At 44.7% G+C, this 21,453-nt stretch overlaps 1 protein-coding gene across 2 annotated transcripts in view; it reads right to left on the reverse strand.

The window, feature by feature from the left end:
* Positions 1–21,453, reverse strand: part of DOCK5 (dedicator of cytokinesis 5) — a 205,088-nt gene that overhangs the window by 43,921 nt on the left and 139,714 nt on the right. For both annotated transcript variants that reach the window (XM_068274725.1, XM_068274727.1), the window contains exons 14-26: positions 20,106–20,230; positions 19,901–19,999; positions 19,655–19,727; positions 18,781–18,884; positions 18,163–18,331; positions 12,533–12,630; positions 8,616–8,705; positions 6,631–6,731; positions 5,124–5,258; positions 3,405–3,516; positions 3,232–3,302; positions 2,500–2,606; positions 240–376 (exon numbers count right to left, since the gene is read on the reverse strand). In XM_068274725.1, the coding sequence (XP_068130826.1) occupies positions 240–376; positions 2,500–2,606; positions 3,232–3,302; positions 3,405–3,516; positions 5,124–5,258; positions 6,631–6,731; positions 8,616–8,705; positions 12,533–12,630; positions 18,163–18,331; positions 18,781–18,884; positions 19,655–19,727; positions 19,901–19,999; positions 20,106–20,230 (1,421 nt within the window). The remainder of the gene's footprint in view (positions 1–239; positions 377–2,499; positions 2,607–3,231; positions 3,303–3,404; positions 3,517–5,123; positions 5,259–6,630; positions 6,732–8,615; positions 8,706–12,532; positions 12,631–18,162; positions 18,332–18,780; positions 18,885–19,654; positions 19,728–19,900; positions 20,000–20,105; positions 20,231–21,453) is intronic.

The raw sequence follows: 21,453 nt of genomic DNA on the forward strand, positions 1-21,453 counted from the left end.
CGCGGATTATCGGATTTTGATTATTATTTATAACCTGCTCTTTCCTGTTGCAGTTTTTAGATTGCTTTTATTCAGGGACCAGTCCCTAATACATTTTGTTAGATTGGACAGCATACCTTTACATTCATTTCATTGCTAGATGGATGTATCTTGATAACAGTGTTCTATATACTGCGCATCCTTGGCATAGCTTTTGTTTTAGCTCTGCATATATGTTTTGAGTTTTTCATTATACTTACTGCTTCCTTGTTCTGAAGAACTTCCAGTATATTGCTAAGGAGCTGTCCACTGGCTTCATGATCCGGCTTGTTAGAATAGTCATCCAGCTGCCCACTTAACTGGTCAATGAGCAAAGGCAACATGGCGTCTCTGCACTCTGTAATGGTCAAGAGGAAAAATCTTGTTAATGTAAAAGTTATTCAAGAAATTGCAAATTATACATAAAGTGCCAAGTTACAGTTAAGATGGCCATATGGGTGGATCTCTGCCAGATTCCATCATTCTGACCGAATCCGCTGGATTTCGATGCCACAAATCGAGCAATGTATGGGCACCTTTAGGCTTTAACCTGCCTAGCGTTCTGGACGAGCTGAGGTCGTCCAAAGAAAACTTGCTAGAAATGTTCTGGACGAGCTCAGCTCGTCCTGCACTTTCCCCTCACGCTGTGATCTGCAGCACTGCAGCAGCCTCTGCAGGCTGCTGCATGCTTCTCCCTAGGGAATCCCCAGGGAGAGAATGTGCTAGGGCGGGCAGGTGGGGGTATCCCCCTTCTGTGCGGCTGTATTTTGGGCTGGGGGATCCCCCTCTGCGAGTGGGGGTATCCCCCTTCTGTGCGGAGGTATCTCGGGCTGGGGGATCCCCCTCTGCCAGCGGGGGGGATCCCCTTCTGTGCGGAGGTATTTCTGGCTGGGGGATCCCCCTCTGTGAGCGGGGGGATCCGAGGGGGGAAGCGAGGAGGGGTAGAGGCCACCCGCACGCCGCACAGAAGGGGGATCCCCCCGCTCACAGAGGGGGATCCCCCAGCCAGAAATACCTCCGCACAGAAGGGGGATCCCCCCGCTGGCAGAGGGGGATCCCCCAGCCCGAGATACCTCCGCACAGAAGGGGGATCCCCCCGCTCACAGAGGGGGATCCCCCAGCCAGAAATACCTCCGCACAGAAGGGGGATACCCCCACCCGCAGAGGGGGATCCCCCAGCCCAAAAGTGAGGGGGGGGGGGGATCGGGAGGGAGGGGACACCTGGCACCCTATACTCCTGGCTACACCTGGCACCCTATACTCCTGGCACCCTATATACCTGGCTACACACTTGGCTACCCATAACTGGCTACACTCCTGGCTACCCTGACATCTGGCTACACTCCTGGCTACTCTGACATCTGGCTACACTCCTGGCTACTCTGACATCTGGCTACACTCCTGGCTACCCTGACATCTGGCTACACTCCTGGCTACCCTGACATCTGGCTACACTCCTGGCTACCCTGACATCTGGCTACACTACTGGCTACTCTGACATCTGGCTACACTCCTGGCTACCCTGACATCTGGCTACATGTGGCTCCCTATACACCTGGCTTCACATCTGGGTCTTATACTTACCATTGGCGTGCTGATTCCTCGTCGCGTACCTCTGATTGCTTCCCCAGTGCCGTCTTCCATGTCCATGTACGGATTTTGCTTCTCCCTCAGCGATGACATGTCCCCCGCCGATCGACGTTGATGACACCAGGGTCACACAGTGTCATCAACATCTCACTGCAAACATTTTTTTTTTCAGTTGAATTCAGTACAATAACCTGTATTGAATTCAATATTTAAAAAAAAAATTATTGCAAAAAAAAAAAAAAGGTTGCAAATTATTGGAAATTAATTGAACCACTTTTTGCACGGAAATCCTGGGGAATCAGAACGCCAGGGAGGCTACAAGAAACTTATCTAAAATGTAAGAGAAAGTGACCCAGACCACCAGCACGACGCTACATCACTTGTGACTATGCCTGAAGATCGCCATTACACACTCCCGGTGGCTGCTGTATTATTCGGAATCCAGCAAAGTCCCCTGTATCCGGCACAGCTGGGGATTGCTGGGAGTGTGTGTTTGCCAGTTGCCTGAGCAAGCGGCTGAAAAAGCACAAACCTCCCCGTGTGCAGCAGAAAATACTTACCAAGCCTCCAGGCGCCATCTTCTGCCCTTCCTGTAGGTCATAGCGGTTTTCCGACATCCTCTGTGTACAGCTCCCAGCGTGTCACCTGACCCAGGAGACGTGCATGGATGCCGGAAAGCCGAAGCGAGCTGCAGGAAGGGTAGAAGATGGCACCTGGAGGCTCAGTAAATATTCTCTACCCTACAATACCCATGCAAACCCTCCAAAGCACTGTCCCAGTTATCTCCCTCAGGAATACCAGTTAGTTTAAACTTTCGGTTGCCTGAGGTCCAGATAAAGGGGACTTTGCTGCATGAATGAAACCTAAAAGCCACAAATCCCCTCTTCTCACCTTGCTGCAGGAAGAGGTCACTTTCCACCACTTTACACATGCAAGCCAATGTCTGATGGACAAGCTGGTCTGGAGGAACGCTCTGCATAAACTTGGCAAAGAGGACACTGGAAGACAACACACTTAAGTCAGAAGCAGACAGATACACACTGTGTGAAATAAACCTCATATACTCTAGTGCAGGGCTTCCCAACCCTGTCCTCAAGTACCACCAACAGTACTTGTTTTGCAGAAAACCACAAACACTTACAGGTTGGGAAATTAGTGTCTCAACTGAGCTGATTAACTACCTCTGGATTTATGGTGGTACTCGAGGACAGGGTTGAGAAGCCCTGCACTAGTAGACCTCTCATTGAAACTGGGAGCTGATGTATTACATCTTCATATGATCTTCAGATCTTCCACACAGTACAGTGATTATCACAATCACCACAGTAAGCTAGCCTCTGCAAATACAGTACACCATTACTCTACAATGAGCTATAGCTGTACAATGAAGCTATCACACAGAGAAATCCAATAGAGATGATCAATTAGATGCTCAGTTTGACAACTCAATGCAAGTATAAAGCAAATTACATGCAGCTTGGAACTGGACCAATCAAAATTGGCAAAAGCTGCAGTTGATTGGCCCAATGTCAAGCTACATACAATTTGCATGTAAGTCAGAAAAATAAGCATCTCATTAATCATCTTTAGTATCCAGCTGTGATCAGGTTTCCAGCTACCTACCTTAGTTCCACAGGGTCAAACACCAATTTTAAGTGGTTAATAATTCCTGGGAGATATTTCAATGCTGCGGCCTGTAAGAGAGAACAGTGATGTGTTCTGTATCTTCTGTGAAACACGTTAAAATTTTAGAATGTAACAAAATGGCCTACCTAGGCCTTTCCCTGGTAACGCACCTTAATCTTCACAGCTTCCTCCAATGGCCTGTCCATAAGTTCATTAAAAGACAGGAAAAGCTGGTGTATGGAGTCATTGAACTGGTCCTTCCCCTCGCCTTGACCATAAAACCTGTAAATCACAGAAATAGGTCAATTCAGTTGTATGTAATCCAGTGAACTGCGCTTCTCTCAAGCCATCAACCTCGCTACCCAAAACAAAGCAGGGGCAAACCCAGGATTTTCAAGAGGGTATTCCTGAAAGGTCTCCCTCAGCCACCCACAATACAGTATAATAATATGGTAGGACATGATTCTGTGTACACATAATGCAATTTCCCGTCCGACTGACAGGATCTGTCAATTATTTTTCTAAATGTCTGATCTGCTCCCGGTCGACAATGGGATTGATCAGGAGCAGTTTGGAAACAGATAATAATGAGGACAGCTGACATTGCACAGGGCTGTGCTCATACCTGATTCTGTTAAGTTTCCCAGAGCTGCTCAATGCTCTGTACACACACTGCAGCTCCATCCAAAGTCAACTGTAGCAGTAAAAGAAAGGGGTCAGGATACCTGCAAATATTCTCGTGTTTCGACTTGTGCCTATCCCCAGACACTGCACCGGCCCTGGTCTGAGGGGGGATTCTGGGCAGCTGTCCTGTGTTTGCCTACACCTGATTTGCATATGCTTGTTCAGGGTCTGTGGCTAAAGGAATTGGAGGCAGAGGATCAAAAGGACAGCCAGGCAACTAGTATTGCATAAAATAAAAATGGCAGCCTTCATATCCTTCTCACTTCAGGTTTCCTTTAATATCCAGTGTAGAACTTGATCCAATTGTTTTGTCAGACCAACACACCCATCTGCTTACACACCCATTACACTTTACAGCACCAGCTGTAAAACACCAAGTGAAAGAATAATAAAATATAATTCCTTGAAAGGTCTGTCACCTCAGCACCTTCAGAACAAGCTCAATCTTGATAGACTGACAGATCACAACTTAGGCCCTGAACCCATGTTCCTTAAATATAACCACTATATGTCTCAGCTGCTTTTGACTCCATAGCTCCTGTTCCACACAGTTACATCACGTACGGTTCTGATGGAGTTCTGTATCATGTCTGAAGAAGAAACCTGAAGTTTTGAAAGCTTGCAAAGATATCTTGGATAGTTAGCCATTAACGATATAACTTAAACAACTTTTGTTGTTAAGTCTTAGAAATGGGTCAGTTAGAGAGACCAGAGCATTGCCCAAAGATTTACGAAGGTGTAAAAAGGGCACACATTGGGTTTACTTCATTACAAAGGGTAAAGATGCACAACAACCAAACATGAACTCTACAGAGGGTCTGTCATTGCAGCACATACCCTAAACTGGGCAAAGTGTTCAGTAAGTACCGTAAATAACCTTTCGTAATCAAAGTCCCTCTATGAACTCCTAAAAGCTGATCTTTGGGAAGCCACCCACTCCAGATTCAATAAGGCAATGTGGATGGCTAAGTGACTGTTCAAAGATATATACTACATTACAAAAGATGGTCTTGACTAATAGGTAGGCCTACCCGCCCTCTGACAATAAGCTCCACCTTCAGTAGTGAACCAATTGGATGTAACAGACCCGGCTGGTCACTAAGGCTCTGGTGTACACTGGATGGAGTTGGGCTCAGCAACACTAAACAAAAGATTTATGCAAAATATCAACACAAACTTTATCTTGCGATCTTGCAAAGCCTCACCTGAGGTAAAGCTCCCTGGACTGGACAATAAATCTGAAGAGGTACTTTATGGCTTTAAGTGAAGAGAAGAGCATTTCCCTGCGACCCGGATCATCTGCGCTCCTCACGTACCACGTGAGAACCTTCACCAGCTTCCTGTAGACAAGAGACGACAAGTTCAGCAGCGAGCTCAGATTTCCATCTCTGTCTAAACAGAGGATTATAAACAAAGCTAAATGGTAAATGGAAGGTTTTTCTCTACATCCAACTCCTGTTAACCACAAATGGACAGATTATTTGCTGAACTGATCTTTGACTGGCTGATACCCAACCATAATCTTCCAAACTAATGTTAAACTGAAGACAAACAAAAAGATAAATATTGTAGTTGTCCAGAGGTTTCTCCAGACTCCACAACTCCTTTAATGCCGACTCCGAACCTCTTCTTCCAAGCGTCGCGGCAGCACTGCACAGGTGCCAGGGGGATTCATGCCTCTGCAGCAGGGATGGACTTCTGAGTAGCTACAAAGCCGTAGCTACTCGGATTCTAAATGTTAATGAAAAGCTGATTAATCAGCTGTGAGCACGGGTGACGGAGGGTAAACTTACCCTCAAGTCCGCGGGATCCTCTATGTGTCAATCCCGTCATACCGGAAAGTGTTGGCCACGTTCCATGACTCACTACTGCCCTTGCTCCTTCTGGCTTGAAGGAGGAAGCACGGTAGTGAGTCATGGAACAAGGTCAACACTTTGCGTATGACACGATCGCCACACAGAGGTTCCCGCGGACTTATGATTAAGTTAACCCTCCATCACTTGTGGTCACAGCTGATCTTAGCACGGAGACACTCACAACCACACACATGGAGGAAAAGGCTGTGCACAAGCGGCTCCGTGCTCATGCCCAGGCCATGGTTTGTGCATGTGCAATGCAGCCGCGCTCATACACAGAGGACTGTGAGTAATATTTGTCGTTAATATTGAATATTGTAAAAAGGGTGCCAATGCAGGAAGAGGGACATACAGTAGGAAGATCAGGGAAGCCTCTGGACTATACGAAAACCTAGCCCCGACCTTCCCCCTGATGTTAAGCCCTAATCATCCCCCATATTGGTAACACCTCCCTAATGTCCAACTCTACCCTACCCACAGTACCCGCTCCTGATGATCTTTGCTGACATCTAACTTCCAACTTCTTAATCTTAATAAAAACCCTCACCTAACTTTAACCAATATTCATCTTCTATCATTTTCAGCCACAGTGCCAAGCAATAGCCAGGAAGTGTCACCAAGCATTACTCATCAAAGCCAGACACATCCCAGATTCTGCCATCAGCTATGGCTGTGGTACCCATCCTCTGCCCTTTATCACGTCTAAATCACAGACCCAAATCAGATGCTCTGACACCAGGAGCTGCATGCTGGTTCCAGGTGTGTGACCCAAACACTACAAACACATGAGCATAACAGCCAGGTAACCAGCATGTACTGATATCAGCCCCCATATTCAGTTAAACAAAAGTCTTACTCATAAGCCAGGGTTGTACTGAAGTGCTTAGTGATGTAGGTCTCCAGGACCGGATTAAAGTGCTGAAACTTAATATCTGCTATCAGAGAAATTATGAAAACCTGCAAAAGAAAAAAAAATACAATTAAATATATAAAACAAATTATGTACAAAATAAATAAATAAAATAAAAATTATTATATATTTATCCTTAAAGAGACACTGAAGCAAAAAAAAAAATGATATACTGCATTGGTTGTGTAGTATGAATAATTACTAGAACATTAGTAGCAAAGAAAATATTCGCATATTTTTATTTTCAGTTATATAGTTTTTTTTTTGTTTTGTTTTTTATAACATTGCATCATTCTCTAATATTTGCAGTTTACACACTACTCAGCATTCTAAATGATTTTACAGAGCAGTCCAGTGAACTTCTGAACTGTCCTGTTTCTTAACTCTTCCTGTACTGGAAACAATATTAGACTTATGTCTCTGCTGCTAATGTTTTATTTCTTAGCTGTAATATAGATACAAATCATATCATCATTTTTTTCGCTTCAGTGTCTCTTTAAAGGACATGCGAGCTGAAAGAAAAAAATGTAAGCTTAGTTTGGGCTTCTTCCAGCCCCTAGAAGTCTGTCCAGTCCAGCGCTGCTGATCCGCTGCCCTTCAGTGTACCGCTAGCCCCTCCGAAAGATCCCTGACTACAGTTGTGGCTGCGGGCTTCTGCACAGGAGCGTTCACCTGCCTCTCTCAATCTCGCCCCCGTAGCCAGAATCGCTCTGCGCTCGTGCAGTTCACAAAGACTAAACTGTGCAAGCACAGAATGCTCTCAGCCACAGGGGCGTGATCAAAAGAGGTACAGGAAGTAATAAGGAATTATGTTTCATCCACAAATTTTATCCCTGAATTACAGAGCAGAATACCAAATGAAGGCTAAATCCTGAGCGAGATATGTATTACTATATATGGCAACTAAAAACATAGAACTACATGCTATAGCTCAAACTGCTGCAACAGGTGCAAAGGCGTAGCAATAGGGGGTGCAGAGGTAGCCACCGCATCGGGGCCCTTGGGCCCCTGCCTCAACTACAGTATTAGCTCTCTATTGGTCCTGTGTTCATAATAATCACTTCTATAGATGCTTTGAATAGTGGTAATAATTAAACTTCCACATCCCCTTCTTGCACCTCTGACACTGTAGTTGCTATTGGCAGGTTTTGGTGCGCCGTATCAATTGCTATTTATAGAGTGCTTGGGGGCCCCATTGTAAAACTTGCATCGGGGCCCACAGCTCATTAGCCACTGAACAGGTGTATATCCAATAATAACAGAAATACGATCAACTCCTTGTCCCCCACCTCCACTTTTTCCACTACTCCTTTACTTTCTTTTCACTTACTCCTACTACCTTTCTCTTTTCTCTCATTTACTGTAATACCACAACACTATAGCTCCGGACTCTAGTACTTTCTGTGAACCCTTTTCCTCATAAGGTATGTAACTTCAGGTACGAATTAGCCTATTCCCCTTATGTATAAAACTTGCTATAAATAACTCACCCCTGTCTTTGCTGAAAGGCAGGCTACACAAACTACCCTAAATAGTATAACTTAGAGTATCTCCCTACCCAACCAATATTGGTTTAGCAAATGGGTGGGCGGTATCCTCCTGATGAATCCCTTCACTGTTGCCTCACCCGCTTACCCTCTATTTGACATAAGCTCTATCACAATTATTATGCACTCCCTACTTATTTTAGACTGGAAAAGAACTGCCTATTACCCTTTATATGTTTGATAACCACAATGAATCTATTAAAAGTCCTTTTGATTTTCCAAACAATATTTTTCTGTCAGATTACATTGTTATTCTGCTTTATAGTGTTGAATTTCATACTATGTTTGCTCAGCTGTTTAAAATGTAATAAAAATGATTGAAAACACGAAATACGATCTAGATATACAGTAGCTGGCTTGTACATGGACAATGCTCCATCTCACCAGTGCATCGAACACCAGCACATCACAGCTCTCCTTGTCTGGGGTCTCCATCATGATGTTGAACAGGGCATCCAATGTGTCCTGCAAAAACTAAACACACCAGAGAAACAATTCAGTGAAAAGGTAACAGAAACCATAAAAACATCATACATGCGAAAAAGAGGTAGAGTTACACAAACATCTATAATGGAGTGGCTTAGGGCTGGTTCACAAGGACGCTTGCGCTTACCGCCAGCGTCTAGGACTCGTCGTCAAACGCTCCCATTCAAGTGAACGGGAGCGTTTGTTTCAGGCTTTTACCAGCATTTGCGCAAAAGTGGCGTTCCAATCCCAATTTTCCATGTCACTACATGTGGCATCCAGGGTCGATTACCACAGCATTTTCGTGTCCTCTGTGGGGACGGAAAACACCGATAGCGAAGGGAAGCTGTCGAAAGCCTGAACGAGACGCCACTGGAAGCTGGGTAGAAGTCCGTGTAAACCAGCCCCTTACACAGTAGCAGCTTTTGAGTAATAAATTCTATTTAAACCATGTTTGTAGCATTTCCAGTTACCAGTTTCTGCACAGATATGTTAAAGAGACTCTGAAGCGAGAATAAATCTCGCTTCAGAGCTCATAGTTAGCAGGGGCATGTGTGCCCCTGCTAAAACGCCGCTATCGCGCGGCTAAACGGGGGTCCCTTACCCCCCGAAATCCCCTCCGTGCAGCCGGGGATCTCTTCCGGATTGTGGCAGGGCTAACCGTCGCAGCCCTGCCCCACGCGCGTCTGTCAACGTGTATCTCCGCCTCTCCCCCGCCCCTCTCAGTCCTCCTTCGCTGAGAGGGGCGGGGGAGAGGCGTCGATGCGCCGCTGATAGACGCGACTAGAGGCAGGGCTGCAGCCGTTAGCCCTGCCTCTAGGAGCAGCAAAATCTACGACCAATTTGGTCATTGATTTTGCGGGGTTGGGGGTGAAGGGACCCCCGTTTAGCCGCGGGATAGCGGCGTTTTAGCAGGGGCACACGTGCCCCTGCTAACTATGAGCTCTGAAGCGAGAATTATTCTCGCTTCAGTGTCTCTTTAAAGAGGAACTGTAGTGAAAACAACAATGAATAATAAGAATTGCTTTTTTTCAATATTTATAAATTATTTAATCAGTGTTTGACCACTATAAAATCTTTCCTCACCCCGATTTACATTCTAAAATGTATCACTGATAGCATGTCCTTTAGCCCTGACAGGCGCATTATTTGTTTCTGAGAATTCTGAAGCCAGTGAAAATACCACCTGGTCTCCCAGAATGCACTGGGAGGATAATTTTGCATAGTTAAACAGCCTAAGCTAAGCATCATTGGGAGGGTGTGGCTACATACCAATACACAGCAATACAGTATATACAGTGAGATGCGAAAGTTTGGACTACTTTGTTAATTGCAAGGAAGGCCGCAATAGCAGTATAGGGGGCGATATTGTGGCTGGGAACGTGAAGAATCACTCGCGTTCCCAGCCTGTCGGGTCCTGACGCCGAAAGCGGAAGTAGCCGCCGGCGGGGACGGGAGGATCAGAGAGACACGGCGAGGGCACCGATCAGCTACAGGGGGGCTGAAGGAAGCCCTAGGTGAGTAAAACTCTTTTTTTGGGGTGACTTAAGGTTCACTTTAAATAAAATTAGGCAGGTGCATAAATTTGGACACCAAAAAAAGAAATGAAATCAATATTTAGTAGATTCTCCTTTTGCAGAAATTACAGCCTCTAAACACTTCCTGTAGGTTCCAATGAGAGTCTGGATTCCGGTTAAAGGTATTTTGGACCATTCCTCTTTACAAAACATCTCTAGTTCATTCAGGTTTGATGGCTTCCGAGCATGGACAGCTCTCTAACTCCACAGATTTTCAATTATATTGAGGTCTGGGGACTGAGATGGCCATTCCAGAACATTGTACTTGTTCCTCTGCATGAATGCCTTAGTGGATTTTGAGCAGTGTTTAGGGTTGTTGTCTTGTTGAAAGATCCAGCCCCGGCGCAGCTTCAGCTTTGTCACTGATTCCTGGACATTGGTCTCCAGAATCTGCCGATACTGAGTGGAATCCATGCGTCCCTCAACTTTGACAAGATTCCCAGTCCCTGCACTGGCCACACAGCCCCACAGCATGATGGAATCACCACCATATTTTACTGTAGGTAGCAGGTGTTTTTCTTGGAATGCTGCGTTTTACCTCCATGCATAATGCCCCTTGTTATGCCCAAATAACTCAATTTTAGTTTCATCAGTCCACAGCACCTTATTCCAAAATGAAGCTGGTTTGTCCAAATGTGCTTTAGCATACCTCAAGCGGCTCAGTTTGTGCTGTGGGCGGAGAAAAAGCTTCCTCTGCATACAGCATCTCCTTGTGCAAAGTGGGCTGAATGGTTGAACGATGCACAGTGACTCCATCTGCAGCAAGATGATGTTTAAGGTCTTTGGTGCAGATCTGTGGGTTGACTGACTGTTCTCACCATTTGTCGCTTCTATCTATCCGAGATTTTTCTTGGTCTGCCACTTTGAGCCTTAACTTGAACTGAGCCTGTGGTCTTCCATTTCCTCAATATGTTCCTAACTGTGGAAACAGACAGTTGAAATCTCTGAGATAGCTTTCTGTGTCCTTCCCCCTAAACCATGACTGTGAACAATCTTTGTCTTGAGGTCATTTGAGAGTTGTTTTGAGATCCCCATCATGTTGCTACTCTTCAGAGAAAATGAAAAGAAGAGGGAAACTTACAATTGACCCCCTTAAATACTCTCTCATAATAGGATTCCCCTGTGTATGTAGATCAGGGGTCACTGAACTAACCAAGCCAATTTGAGTTCCAATAATTAGTTCTTAAGGTTTTGGAATCAATAAAATGAGAACAGTGCCCAAATTTATGCACCTGCCTAATTTTATTTAAACAATTATTGCGCACTTTCTGTAAATCCAATAAACTTCATTTCACTTCTCAAATATCACGGTGTGTGTCTCCTATATGATAGATTTAACTGACATTTTTTATCGTAACAACCAACGATTTATACAGGAAAATCTTGACGATTAACAAGGTTGCCCAAACTTTTGTATCCCACTGTAGATATAGGAAGGGTTTCTGATTCTGATAGCGGAACTGAAAGATCCCAAAAAAAAAATTATTCACTTGCCTGGGGCTTCTTGTAAGTTGAAGGCAACTGCACCTGCGCGCCCCAAGCTACGCATAGATTTCTTTGCGTTCCTGGACAGGCACAGTTGCGGCCAACTTACAAGTCGACGGTAACAAAACTAGGTGGCGTGGAAGAACAGAGGATTATGGAGGACCGGTGTAGGACAGGACGTCTGCTGGGGGCTTGTGGAAGCCCCAGGTAAGTGAAACACTGTTTTTTTTTTAGGATTTTTCAGTTCCGCTTTAAACCACTAAAATTACCATAAATGTTGGTATCCTGAATAGTTTACTGCATCGTAATATATGTCATTACAGTGCCTCTAAGTTCTTCCTACAATTCTTAGCCAACAAACAAACATCCAGTTTCATATCAATGATGATGGTCAGGTTGGCTAGTGTGCCAAGTTGCTGACAAGCTCTCATAAGAACACCTAGTATTGAGATAAAGACGACAGTGAAAGAAAAAACTGTGGAGAGAAGAGGGGGAGAGGGAGAGAGTGTGTTGGGGGGGGGGGGGGGGGGTGAGGGGTTGGAGAGAGAGATAAGTGGGTTGGGGGATGTCTAATCTGAGGGGACTTTTTGTGATCTGAGCAGAGCAAAACATTTCAGGTAACAAATCATAGACCAAGGATCTATTTGCTCATCACTGCTCTCGCTCTAATATGCTCCTTTCCCATAAGTGGATATAAACAAAGTGGGACTCTGCTCTTAATATTAAATAACACGATTCAATGTGATAGTTTTGTTGCCTCTGCTCACTACTCACCTTCATGATCTCGCCTCCATCCACCTCCATGAGCTTGCGGAGTGCTTGAGAAATAGGCCTGGGGTTTGAGCGCCAATTCAAAAGGCCAAGTAAATCCACTGCCATAAGGATGAGAAATTACTGAGTTTACAAATGGAGCAAAAATGCCAACAGAACAAAAGCAAAACATGCAAATTCACCAAGGCAGTTTAAAATAATTGCACATATGTAATTTTTATAATGAGTTTAAAGAGAACTCAAGCTGAAGCTCGGTTTCAGAAACACGTATTTACCAAAGGAGAGAGAAGCCTCTGGATCCTAATGAGGCTTCCATCACCATCCTCCACTGCTGCCAGGAACCCTTTAGCTTATTGAGGCCATACTCCCCTTCTGGGACAAGCAAGGCTGTACAACAGGCACACAAGTACAGGTGCGTCTGCGCATTGCATGGAGCTGTTCATATATGGCTTACTGCGCAGGCGTGGCCGCGCTTGTGCAGACACAGTACAGACATGCTTGTGTGTGAAGAGGAGCGTGGCCCCGATCAGATTGCTGACAAGCCCTTGTACGTAATTAGAGGGTCAGCACTTCACGACGGGGGACCAGAGGACAGTGAGGGAAGCCTCAGTAGGACCAAGAGGCTTCCCTCTCAGTCAAGATTGTGATTTTGTACCTGAGCTTTGGCATCATTTCCGGTGGCACCTTATGGAAGGAAGATGCAATGCATAAGTACAGTTTCTATGTATGAGGATAATGCAGATAAAACACAGTTAAACATATGGGTAGGGCTGGAACAGGTACACAAAATACAAACATTAGCAGAGATCACCCGGAGGAAGGAATAGGGCATAAAAACACTAAGGGGGGCAGTCAGCTGTATGGCCTAGTGCACACCAAAAACCGCTAGCAGATCCGCAAAATGCTAGCAGATTTTGAAACGCTTTTTCTTCTTTTTCTGCAGCGTTTCAGCTAGCGTTTTGCGGTTTTGTGTAGCGGTTTTGGTATAGTAGATTTCATGTATTGTTACAGTAAAGCTGTTACTGAACAGCTACTGTAACAAAAAACGCCTGGCAAACCGCTCTGAAGTGCCGTTTTTCAGAGCGGTTTGCGGTTTTCCTATACTTTACATTGGAGGCAGAAATGCCTCCGCAATACAAAATCTGCAGCAGCCCGGGAGTATGCGTTTCTGCAAAACGCCTCCCGCTCTGGTGTGCACCAGCCCATTGAAATACATTACCCTAGCAGATCCGCACCCGCAAGCGGATCGCAAACTGCAGCCGAACCGCTCTGGTGTGCACTAGGCCTATAACAGGGTGCCTATCTGGCTGCTGGGGGAGGAAAGCATGGCAGATCAGTAACTGCAAACCAATGATAAGCAAGATGATGTGCCTAGAGTGGTGAGTTTTTTTTTTAAGTGGATCCGAGATAAACTTTTACTCATTGCATAATTGTGTTCCTTACATATAGTTTATGGGGCATTCCTCAAGCCAAATACTTTTTTTTTTGTTTTAATACTCTAATTCCCTATAAACTAAACAAGCCTCGCCCACAGCTTCTCCAGTGTCTTGACACTCTCAGACCCATTTAGCAAAGGCTTATGGGAGCTTAGTCTAGTCAGGAGGAGAAGGAGGTGTTACTAGCCAGAGATTTCAGAGGCAGAGGGGAGGAGAGGGGAGTGAAGTTTTCACAGGCTAAGGGGGTCAAGATGCAGAGCAGCTTGCCTGTGTAATGATCACAAGCAGAACATGTCTGCTGTCATTGTATCACAGGAAGACAGAAAGAAATAAACATATACTGTTGAAGCTGTTTGCAGCTAGATTTGTTGTGTGAAACTTTTGGCAGGGTGAACACCGCTACATCCCACTGCTTCTCTGACAGTGCACGACCTGGCCAGCAAATCCAAGAGGTCACAGGAAAAAGGAGAGAGGGTCCGCACTTGTCAAAAGGCGCAACCTTTATTGAATGGACTTGTCCATAAACAGCCAAGGCAACATTAGATAGCTAACATGTTTCGGACAATCTGTCCTTAATCATAGATCAGCTATGATTAAGGACAGATAGTCTGAAACATGTTAGCTATCTAATTTTGCCTTGGCTGTTTATGGACAAGTCCATTCAATAAAGGTTGCTCCTTTTGACAAGTGCGGACCCTCTCTCCTTTTTCCTAGATTTGTTGTGTAAACTATCTAAACTTTAGGCAAAAGGTGTTACTAGCCAGAGATTTTAGAGGCAGAGGGGAGGAGGAGAGGGGAGTGAAGTTTTCACAGGCTGAGGGGGTCAAGATGCAGAGCAGCTTGCCTGTGTAATGATCACAAGCAGAACATGTCTGCTGTCATTGTATCACAGGAAGACAGGAATAAACATATACTGTTGAAGCTGATTGCAGCTAGATTTGTTGTGTGAAACTTTTGGCAGGGTGAACATCGCTACATTCCACTGCTTCTCTGACAGTGCACGACCTGGCCAGCAACATTTATATCACGCTTTTCTCCTGGCGGACTCAAAGCGCCACTAGGACGCACTCTAAAGGCGGTAGCAGTGTTAGGGAGACTTGCCCTCGGTGTGTATGGTTTTAGGGAGACTTGCCAAAGGTCTATTACTGAATAGGTGCTGGCTTACTGAACAGGCAGAGCCAGGATTCGAATCCTGGTCTCCTGCATCAGAGGCAGAGCCCTTAACCATTACACTATCCAGCCACATCCAACTAGACAAGTTACTTGTTATAGTTAGTTTTTCATCTCAGAACCGCTTTAAGCTACATTTGGAGTTCAGAAGGGTAGGCAGATGCAGGACACACCAGTATAGGCATTAAGATAGAGTTTTTAAAGGCAACCCGAGGTGAGAGGGATATGGAGGCTGACATGTTTATTTCCTTTTAAATAATGCACATTGCCTGGCTGTCCTGCTGATCCCCTGCCTCTAAATACTTTTAGCCATAGACACTGAACAAGCATGCAGCAGATCAGGTGTCTATGACAAATCTGACAAGATTAGCTGCATGCTTGTTTCAGGTGTGTGATTTAGACTTTACTGACCAGAAAGATCAGCAGCACTGTCAGGCAACTGATATTGTTCAAAAGGAAATATGGCAGCTTCCATAGGTCTCACACCTCGGTGTCCTTTAAAAGAGAAGAGAAGCCCTTGAAAAAATTGTGTATGCAGCAGCAGGATTGAAGCCTGAGGAAAATGAATAAAGGCAAAATATTACAGCAGACACTGTGCTTGGGAAGCAGAAATGATTACAGATCGGGAGAGCAAAAACAGCCGTACGTTACTAGATTTTCTATCGAGCAATTAAGCAATTGACTTAATCAGGCAATCAACTAGAGTGTAGTTTAACGCAGGGCTATGGAGTTGGTACAAGAATCTTCCGACTCCAACTCCGACTCCGAAGTTTAGGAAACCACGACTCCAACTCCGACTCCAGGTGACCAAAATTGCCCCGACTCCAACTCCTCAACTCACACTCCTTAGTCTAATACTTAACAGGGCTGTGGATTTTGTACAAAAATCTTCCGACTCCAACTCAGACTCCTCAGTTTATGAAATCAACGACTCCGACTCCAACTCCTACTCCACAGCCCTGGTTTAATGAAAGTGGATGGACTTGAAGCCCACACTCTACAAGCGAGATCCTATGAGATTCTCCTTCAATCTGAACAATGCTGTGACCCCCATACTCTGAAATCATAGCATCGATTGTGTGTTGATCTAAATCATGTGAACAGTACCAGATTCCTTTACGATCGACCAATATTTTCCATCATGCCCAATCGAGTAAATTCCTCTATTAAACTAAAGATCAGCCAATTCCCATCAATAGAGCAGAATGGAACATAATCAATTCTCCCCCCAACTGTTGAAAAAAATCAAATGGTTGATTGTACAAGAAAATTAAACAATGTATATGGGACTGAATAGTGTTTTTCTTTACAGCCCTGTAGGAGTTAGAAGGTGATAAATTTCACTTGCATTGTGAATACATTGAAGTTTCTCTGCACTGCAGCAATCTGCGAATAACACAAAACTAATGTGTGCTGCATTTCAGCTGCATTGTGAGACTCTGCCAAATGCAGAGCAACACACCCAGGTCTGATGGGCCGTGAAGCAGCACTGTGAGGCTAGAGGACTTGCCATACCAGTTACCTTTACATTACATCTGAATGGAGAGGGATATGGAGGCTGCCATATTTATTTCTTTTTAAACAATGCCAATTGCCTGGCTGTCCTGCTGATCCTTTGCCATTAATCCGTTTAGCCATAGGCAGACAGCATGCAGGTCAGATATTTCTGACTAGATTAGCTGCATGCTTGTTTCAGGTGTGTGAGTCAGACACTACTGGTGCATGAACGATCAGCAGGACACCAGGCACCTGGTATTGTTTAAAAGGAAATAAATATGGCAGCCTCCTTACTGCCCTTACTTCAGGTGTCCCTTGAATAAAGGATGCATCCCATTATCATTTAAAGGACCACTATCGTGAAAAAGTAGGCTGTTAAAATCTGACAGAACTGACAGGTTTTGGTCCAGTCCATCTCTTCATGTGGGATTCTCAGGGTTTTCTTTGTTCTCAACAGCCTTTCCTGAACAGCAGTTGCTAAAGGGGCCAATACACTCAGCCGATTTTTGGCCGTTCGATCAATTGGTCGATTGCAAACCGATTGACGGCCGATTTCTGCATTCCACCGTGATCCCTCACGTAATTCAGCCTGTAGAGGCATCACAATAGCAAACGATAGTGCACACCGTAGATGTAAGAGAGCCACGCTAAGGGGGGGAAGCAACTTACTGAATAAAAACTTGGTTTATTGCACGTAACAAAAATCGTAGCCTCACTTCCCAACTCGAGTTTCGGCCATATTGCCTTCGCAATAATTTTATTATGTGCAATAAACCAAGTTTTTATTCAGTAAGTGGCTCCCCCTCGCGTGGCTCTCTTACATCTACGGTGTGCACTATTGTTTGCTATTGTGATGCCTCTACAGGCTGAATTACGTGAGGGATCACGGTGGAACGCAGAGAGAGACCGGAAGCAGGAAGTCGGGCTGTAAGTTGACCGGAAAGCGCTGTGGTCCGACTGATTCTCCGTCGGGCTGAGTGTTCCACTTGCACTGGATGTCGGGATTACTTCAAGATCTGTGCAACCCCCCTTTTGGAAGAAGCTAGGTATCTACTGCTACAGGAGAAGGTACTGTATTGCTCCGTTTATTTCGCCAAGCTCTGAAGCAGGAAACTTGTGCATGAGCTTTTGCATAGAGCATTTATGATATCCCCACGACACAGCTGTCTATATTATATTCAGCGGGAGTGCGTGCTATCTGTTTTGCGCTGAGGTATATATTGTCTTACATGCCTGCACTGTAAGTTGGAGCCGCTCATCCAAGTGCAGCTCCACGTTACTGCGGCAGTCTGTCCACACTCGTGCACAGTGGGAATAGTGGACGTAAACTTCATGAGAGTCCTGGGCAGTGGTCTTGAAGAAGACATGTGACCCCTCTGGATGCTACTCTCTACAAAGGTTTTGCACTAGGTTCGCCTCAGGTTTACTTTACTGTAGATATTTTACACATCTGTATCACAAAGTAACAGCTATTACTGCAAATGTCAGATTCACATGCTTTCATAGTCAAAGCAACAGGTTGGTCCTCACCATTCTGTGTAAGTTTGGTGGAACAGATCAAAGTGCTTATTTGGAAACTGTCCTTTGTAGGAGTAAGGCTGGGGGCGTGTCCTCGTGGAGAGCGGACCTCCTCTTCCTCCTCCTTAGTAGCAGGAAGCAACAGATACAGCTTAGCATCTTCTGACTTCTTGCTGTCACCCTGCGGTTTAAAATAGAAGAGTCACCACACTGTATTGGTTAAGTATGATGTGAAGTAAATATGGAGACCACCATTAATGATTTACTTTTATAAATGCTACATTGTCTGGTTGTGCTGATCCCGATTTCAGTAAGTCACTGACACAAAACAAGAATGCAGATCAGATGTTCTAATTTGGCTGAACTCTTTTTTCAGGTGCGTGACTAAAAAAACAGTGTCATGAAAGCCTGGAGAAGGCATGGTTTAGACATGTCTGCCCCCACATTCCTCTCACTTCAAGTTTCCTTTATAGGAAGGCAACTAAGCTATTGCAGGGGGAATTCATCAGGCTAAACTCTCTAAATACATACAGGGTGCATTTCTCTATGTTTTCCTTCTGTCCTGTGCAAGAGTACAGGTCCACTTTAAAGAAAAGGACCCCCCAATCTCTACAAACGCAGGACTGTCACCTTATAAATAATTAAGTCATGAATTCCATCTCCCAGTGTTGTGCCATCTTGGTTCATCAGCCGGACGAAAGCCACTCCAAATACCTTCTCTGACTTGTCACGAGCTGGAGAGATGAAAAGGGACAGATAAAAAACCTGCAGTCCTGGTCTTCCTGCCATCAAAAATCAATAATAATCGATAACAACAATAATGTACAGTCATTAACTGGGTTAAAGTGTACTCAAGGCGAACTTCAGAATCAGAATAATTTATTTCGCCAAGTACAAACGGAGGTTAACTCCCAGAATTGGTTTTGGCTCATACAGGTTCTGGAAGGATGGGAAGGGGGGGGGGGGGGGAAAGTCCGAAAGTCAAAAGCCGAGACTGCCATACTACGGCGCTACCAGTCGTAAAAACCCATACTTACCTAAGGAGGGAAACCTCTGGATCTTAGAGGCTTCCCAGGACATCCTCTGGTCCCGAGTACAGCTGCACACTAGGCCGGACCCGCTCATACACTATTAGTCCAACTCCAAACTGCATACGATATTCATGAAATCTGTGTGCAAGCTGGAATAATTTGCATCTCACTGACCACCTCTATGCAGGAAGACGTCTGACTATATAAGCCTTAGTCCGTGTCTGCAAATCATCTGCAAGGCATCTATAGATCTTCTTGGTCTCTTTCTCCGTACTCTTCCTCACACACAACCCCCACGTGGTTGCTGGCATATTGCACATGGCCTCGTGTGTGACATCACAGAAGAGGACGCAGACAGTGGCGGAGATCTGCCTCGCTTTATCCTGCCATGTATGAACCAGTGAAGCTAACTTAGCAGCCAATAGCTGTTCTAATGAACCAGTATGGCACACAAAGAAAAAAGGGAAACTCACATTCCTGAGATGAGCGGTGCCGAAATGAAAAGCGCAGATGACAACGGCTTACATCCTCGATGGGAATAGAGACCTGTGTGGATGAGAAGCAAAGGATTAACAAATCATTGGACAAAACCCTTAGTGACTAATGTCTGCTGACCATACGGAAGGTGAAGGAAGTAGGGAGTCACAGACATGTTTGATCTGATAAAGGCCTTCAAGAAAGCATACAGTGACTAATACATTAAATGCATCATGACTTGCCTTGACTGTTTCATACCAGCACGGCTGCTTAACCTGGTAATACACAACAGATTTATATTCCGGGAGGCCCTCCTGTCCGGCTCCAGGAATGATGGCTTTCTACGATTAATGACAAACATTCAGTAAGTAACGCTTATTCTAGCTCGGAATGGAGCACAAGTCTTCCACTCACTGTACAGGAGCTGACTGCCAGGAGCTCGGATACCTCTAGCAAAGCACCGTCCTGATCGTGTACAGACATCGTCACTTCCACATTCTTGGGGGTTTTCTTCTTGCCTTTGTCAAACTCTCCCTGGATCAGGCTGATGTAGATGTCATTACGTACATCACCTAAACGGTGAGAGAAAAAGCATCCGTTGTTCATTAAATCTGTACTCAGAACTTCCTCTCGGCTCAACAGTATAATAACCTTTAAAGAAAAACATTTCTTTGTTACAGCTTAAAGAACTTCCTGCTTTTATGGAAGCAGACAAGAGATTAGCGTAACATCCTGTGTTTACATATTAGCTGTGCCTGCTAAGGACTGCCGAACTTCTGTGCTGACACAGCTGAGAGATCAAATTACATTTGTGATTACTTAATAATGAAGGGGAATTAGACAGGCTTTTCTCTCTAAAAACACACAGGGTGCATTTCTCTGTTTTCCTTGTGTCCTGTGCAAGAGTTCAGGTCCACTTTAAAGAGGAAATCTTAAAATTTAAAACACATACAAATAAGAAGTACGTTTCTTCCAGAGTAAAATGAGCCATAAATTACTTTTCTCCTATGTTGCTGTCACTTACAGTAGGTAGTAGAAATCTGACATTACCAACAGGTTTTGGGTTAGTCCATCTCTCCATGGGGGATTCTCAGCATGGCCTTTATACTTTATAAAGATATTCCCTAAAAAAAAGATTTATACAATGATGCTGGCCAGCCTCCCTACTCATTGTACACTTCTTTGGCAGTTGGACAGACCAACTGCCATTCACTAAGTGCTTTTAAAAATAAAGAAAACCCTAAGACACCCCCCCCCCCCCTCATGAGAAGATGGGCTAGTCCAAAATCTGTTGGTGCTGTAAAATTTCTACTACTGTAAGTGACAGCAACATAGGAGAAAAGTAATGTATGGCTCATTTTACTCTGGAAGAACCGTACTTTTAATTTTAAGATTTTCGCGACAGAGGTCCTTTAAGCAAAAAATAAATAAATAAATTAAAAAAAATTGCATTTTTGAATATTAAATAAACAGAAAATATTAAACAAACAGAGAGAGGCACTCCAGGTTACCCCCAGCTGCTTGCAACAATCTAAATGTTTATGATTTTAATAACAATTAGAGACAGGGATTGTTTTAGCTAGCTGGGGGTGACCTGGAGTGTCTGTCCATACTTGTTTGGTTGACTCTGGTGCCTGATTTAGTTATCCTCCTCAGCACGGTTTAGAAGCATAACTAGGAAATTGCAGTAGTGCAAAATAAGTTCCACACAGCTGGACAAATGAGTCCTAACACATTTCACACCCTATGAGTAAACACCTGTTGGGGGTGTGAAGCACGTTGGCAACCTTGTTTG

The sequence above is a fragment of the Hyperolius riggenbachi genome, chromosome 3 (assembly GCF_040937935.1).
Source record: "Hyperolius riggenbachi isolate aHypRig1 chromosome 3, aHypRig1.pri, whole genome shotgun sequence".
NCBI lineage: Eukaryota > Metazoa > Chordata > Amphibia > Anura > Hyperoliidae > Hyperolius > Hyperolius riggenbachi.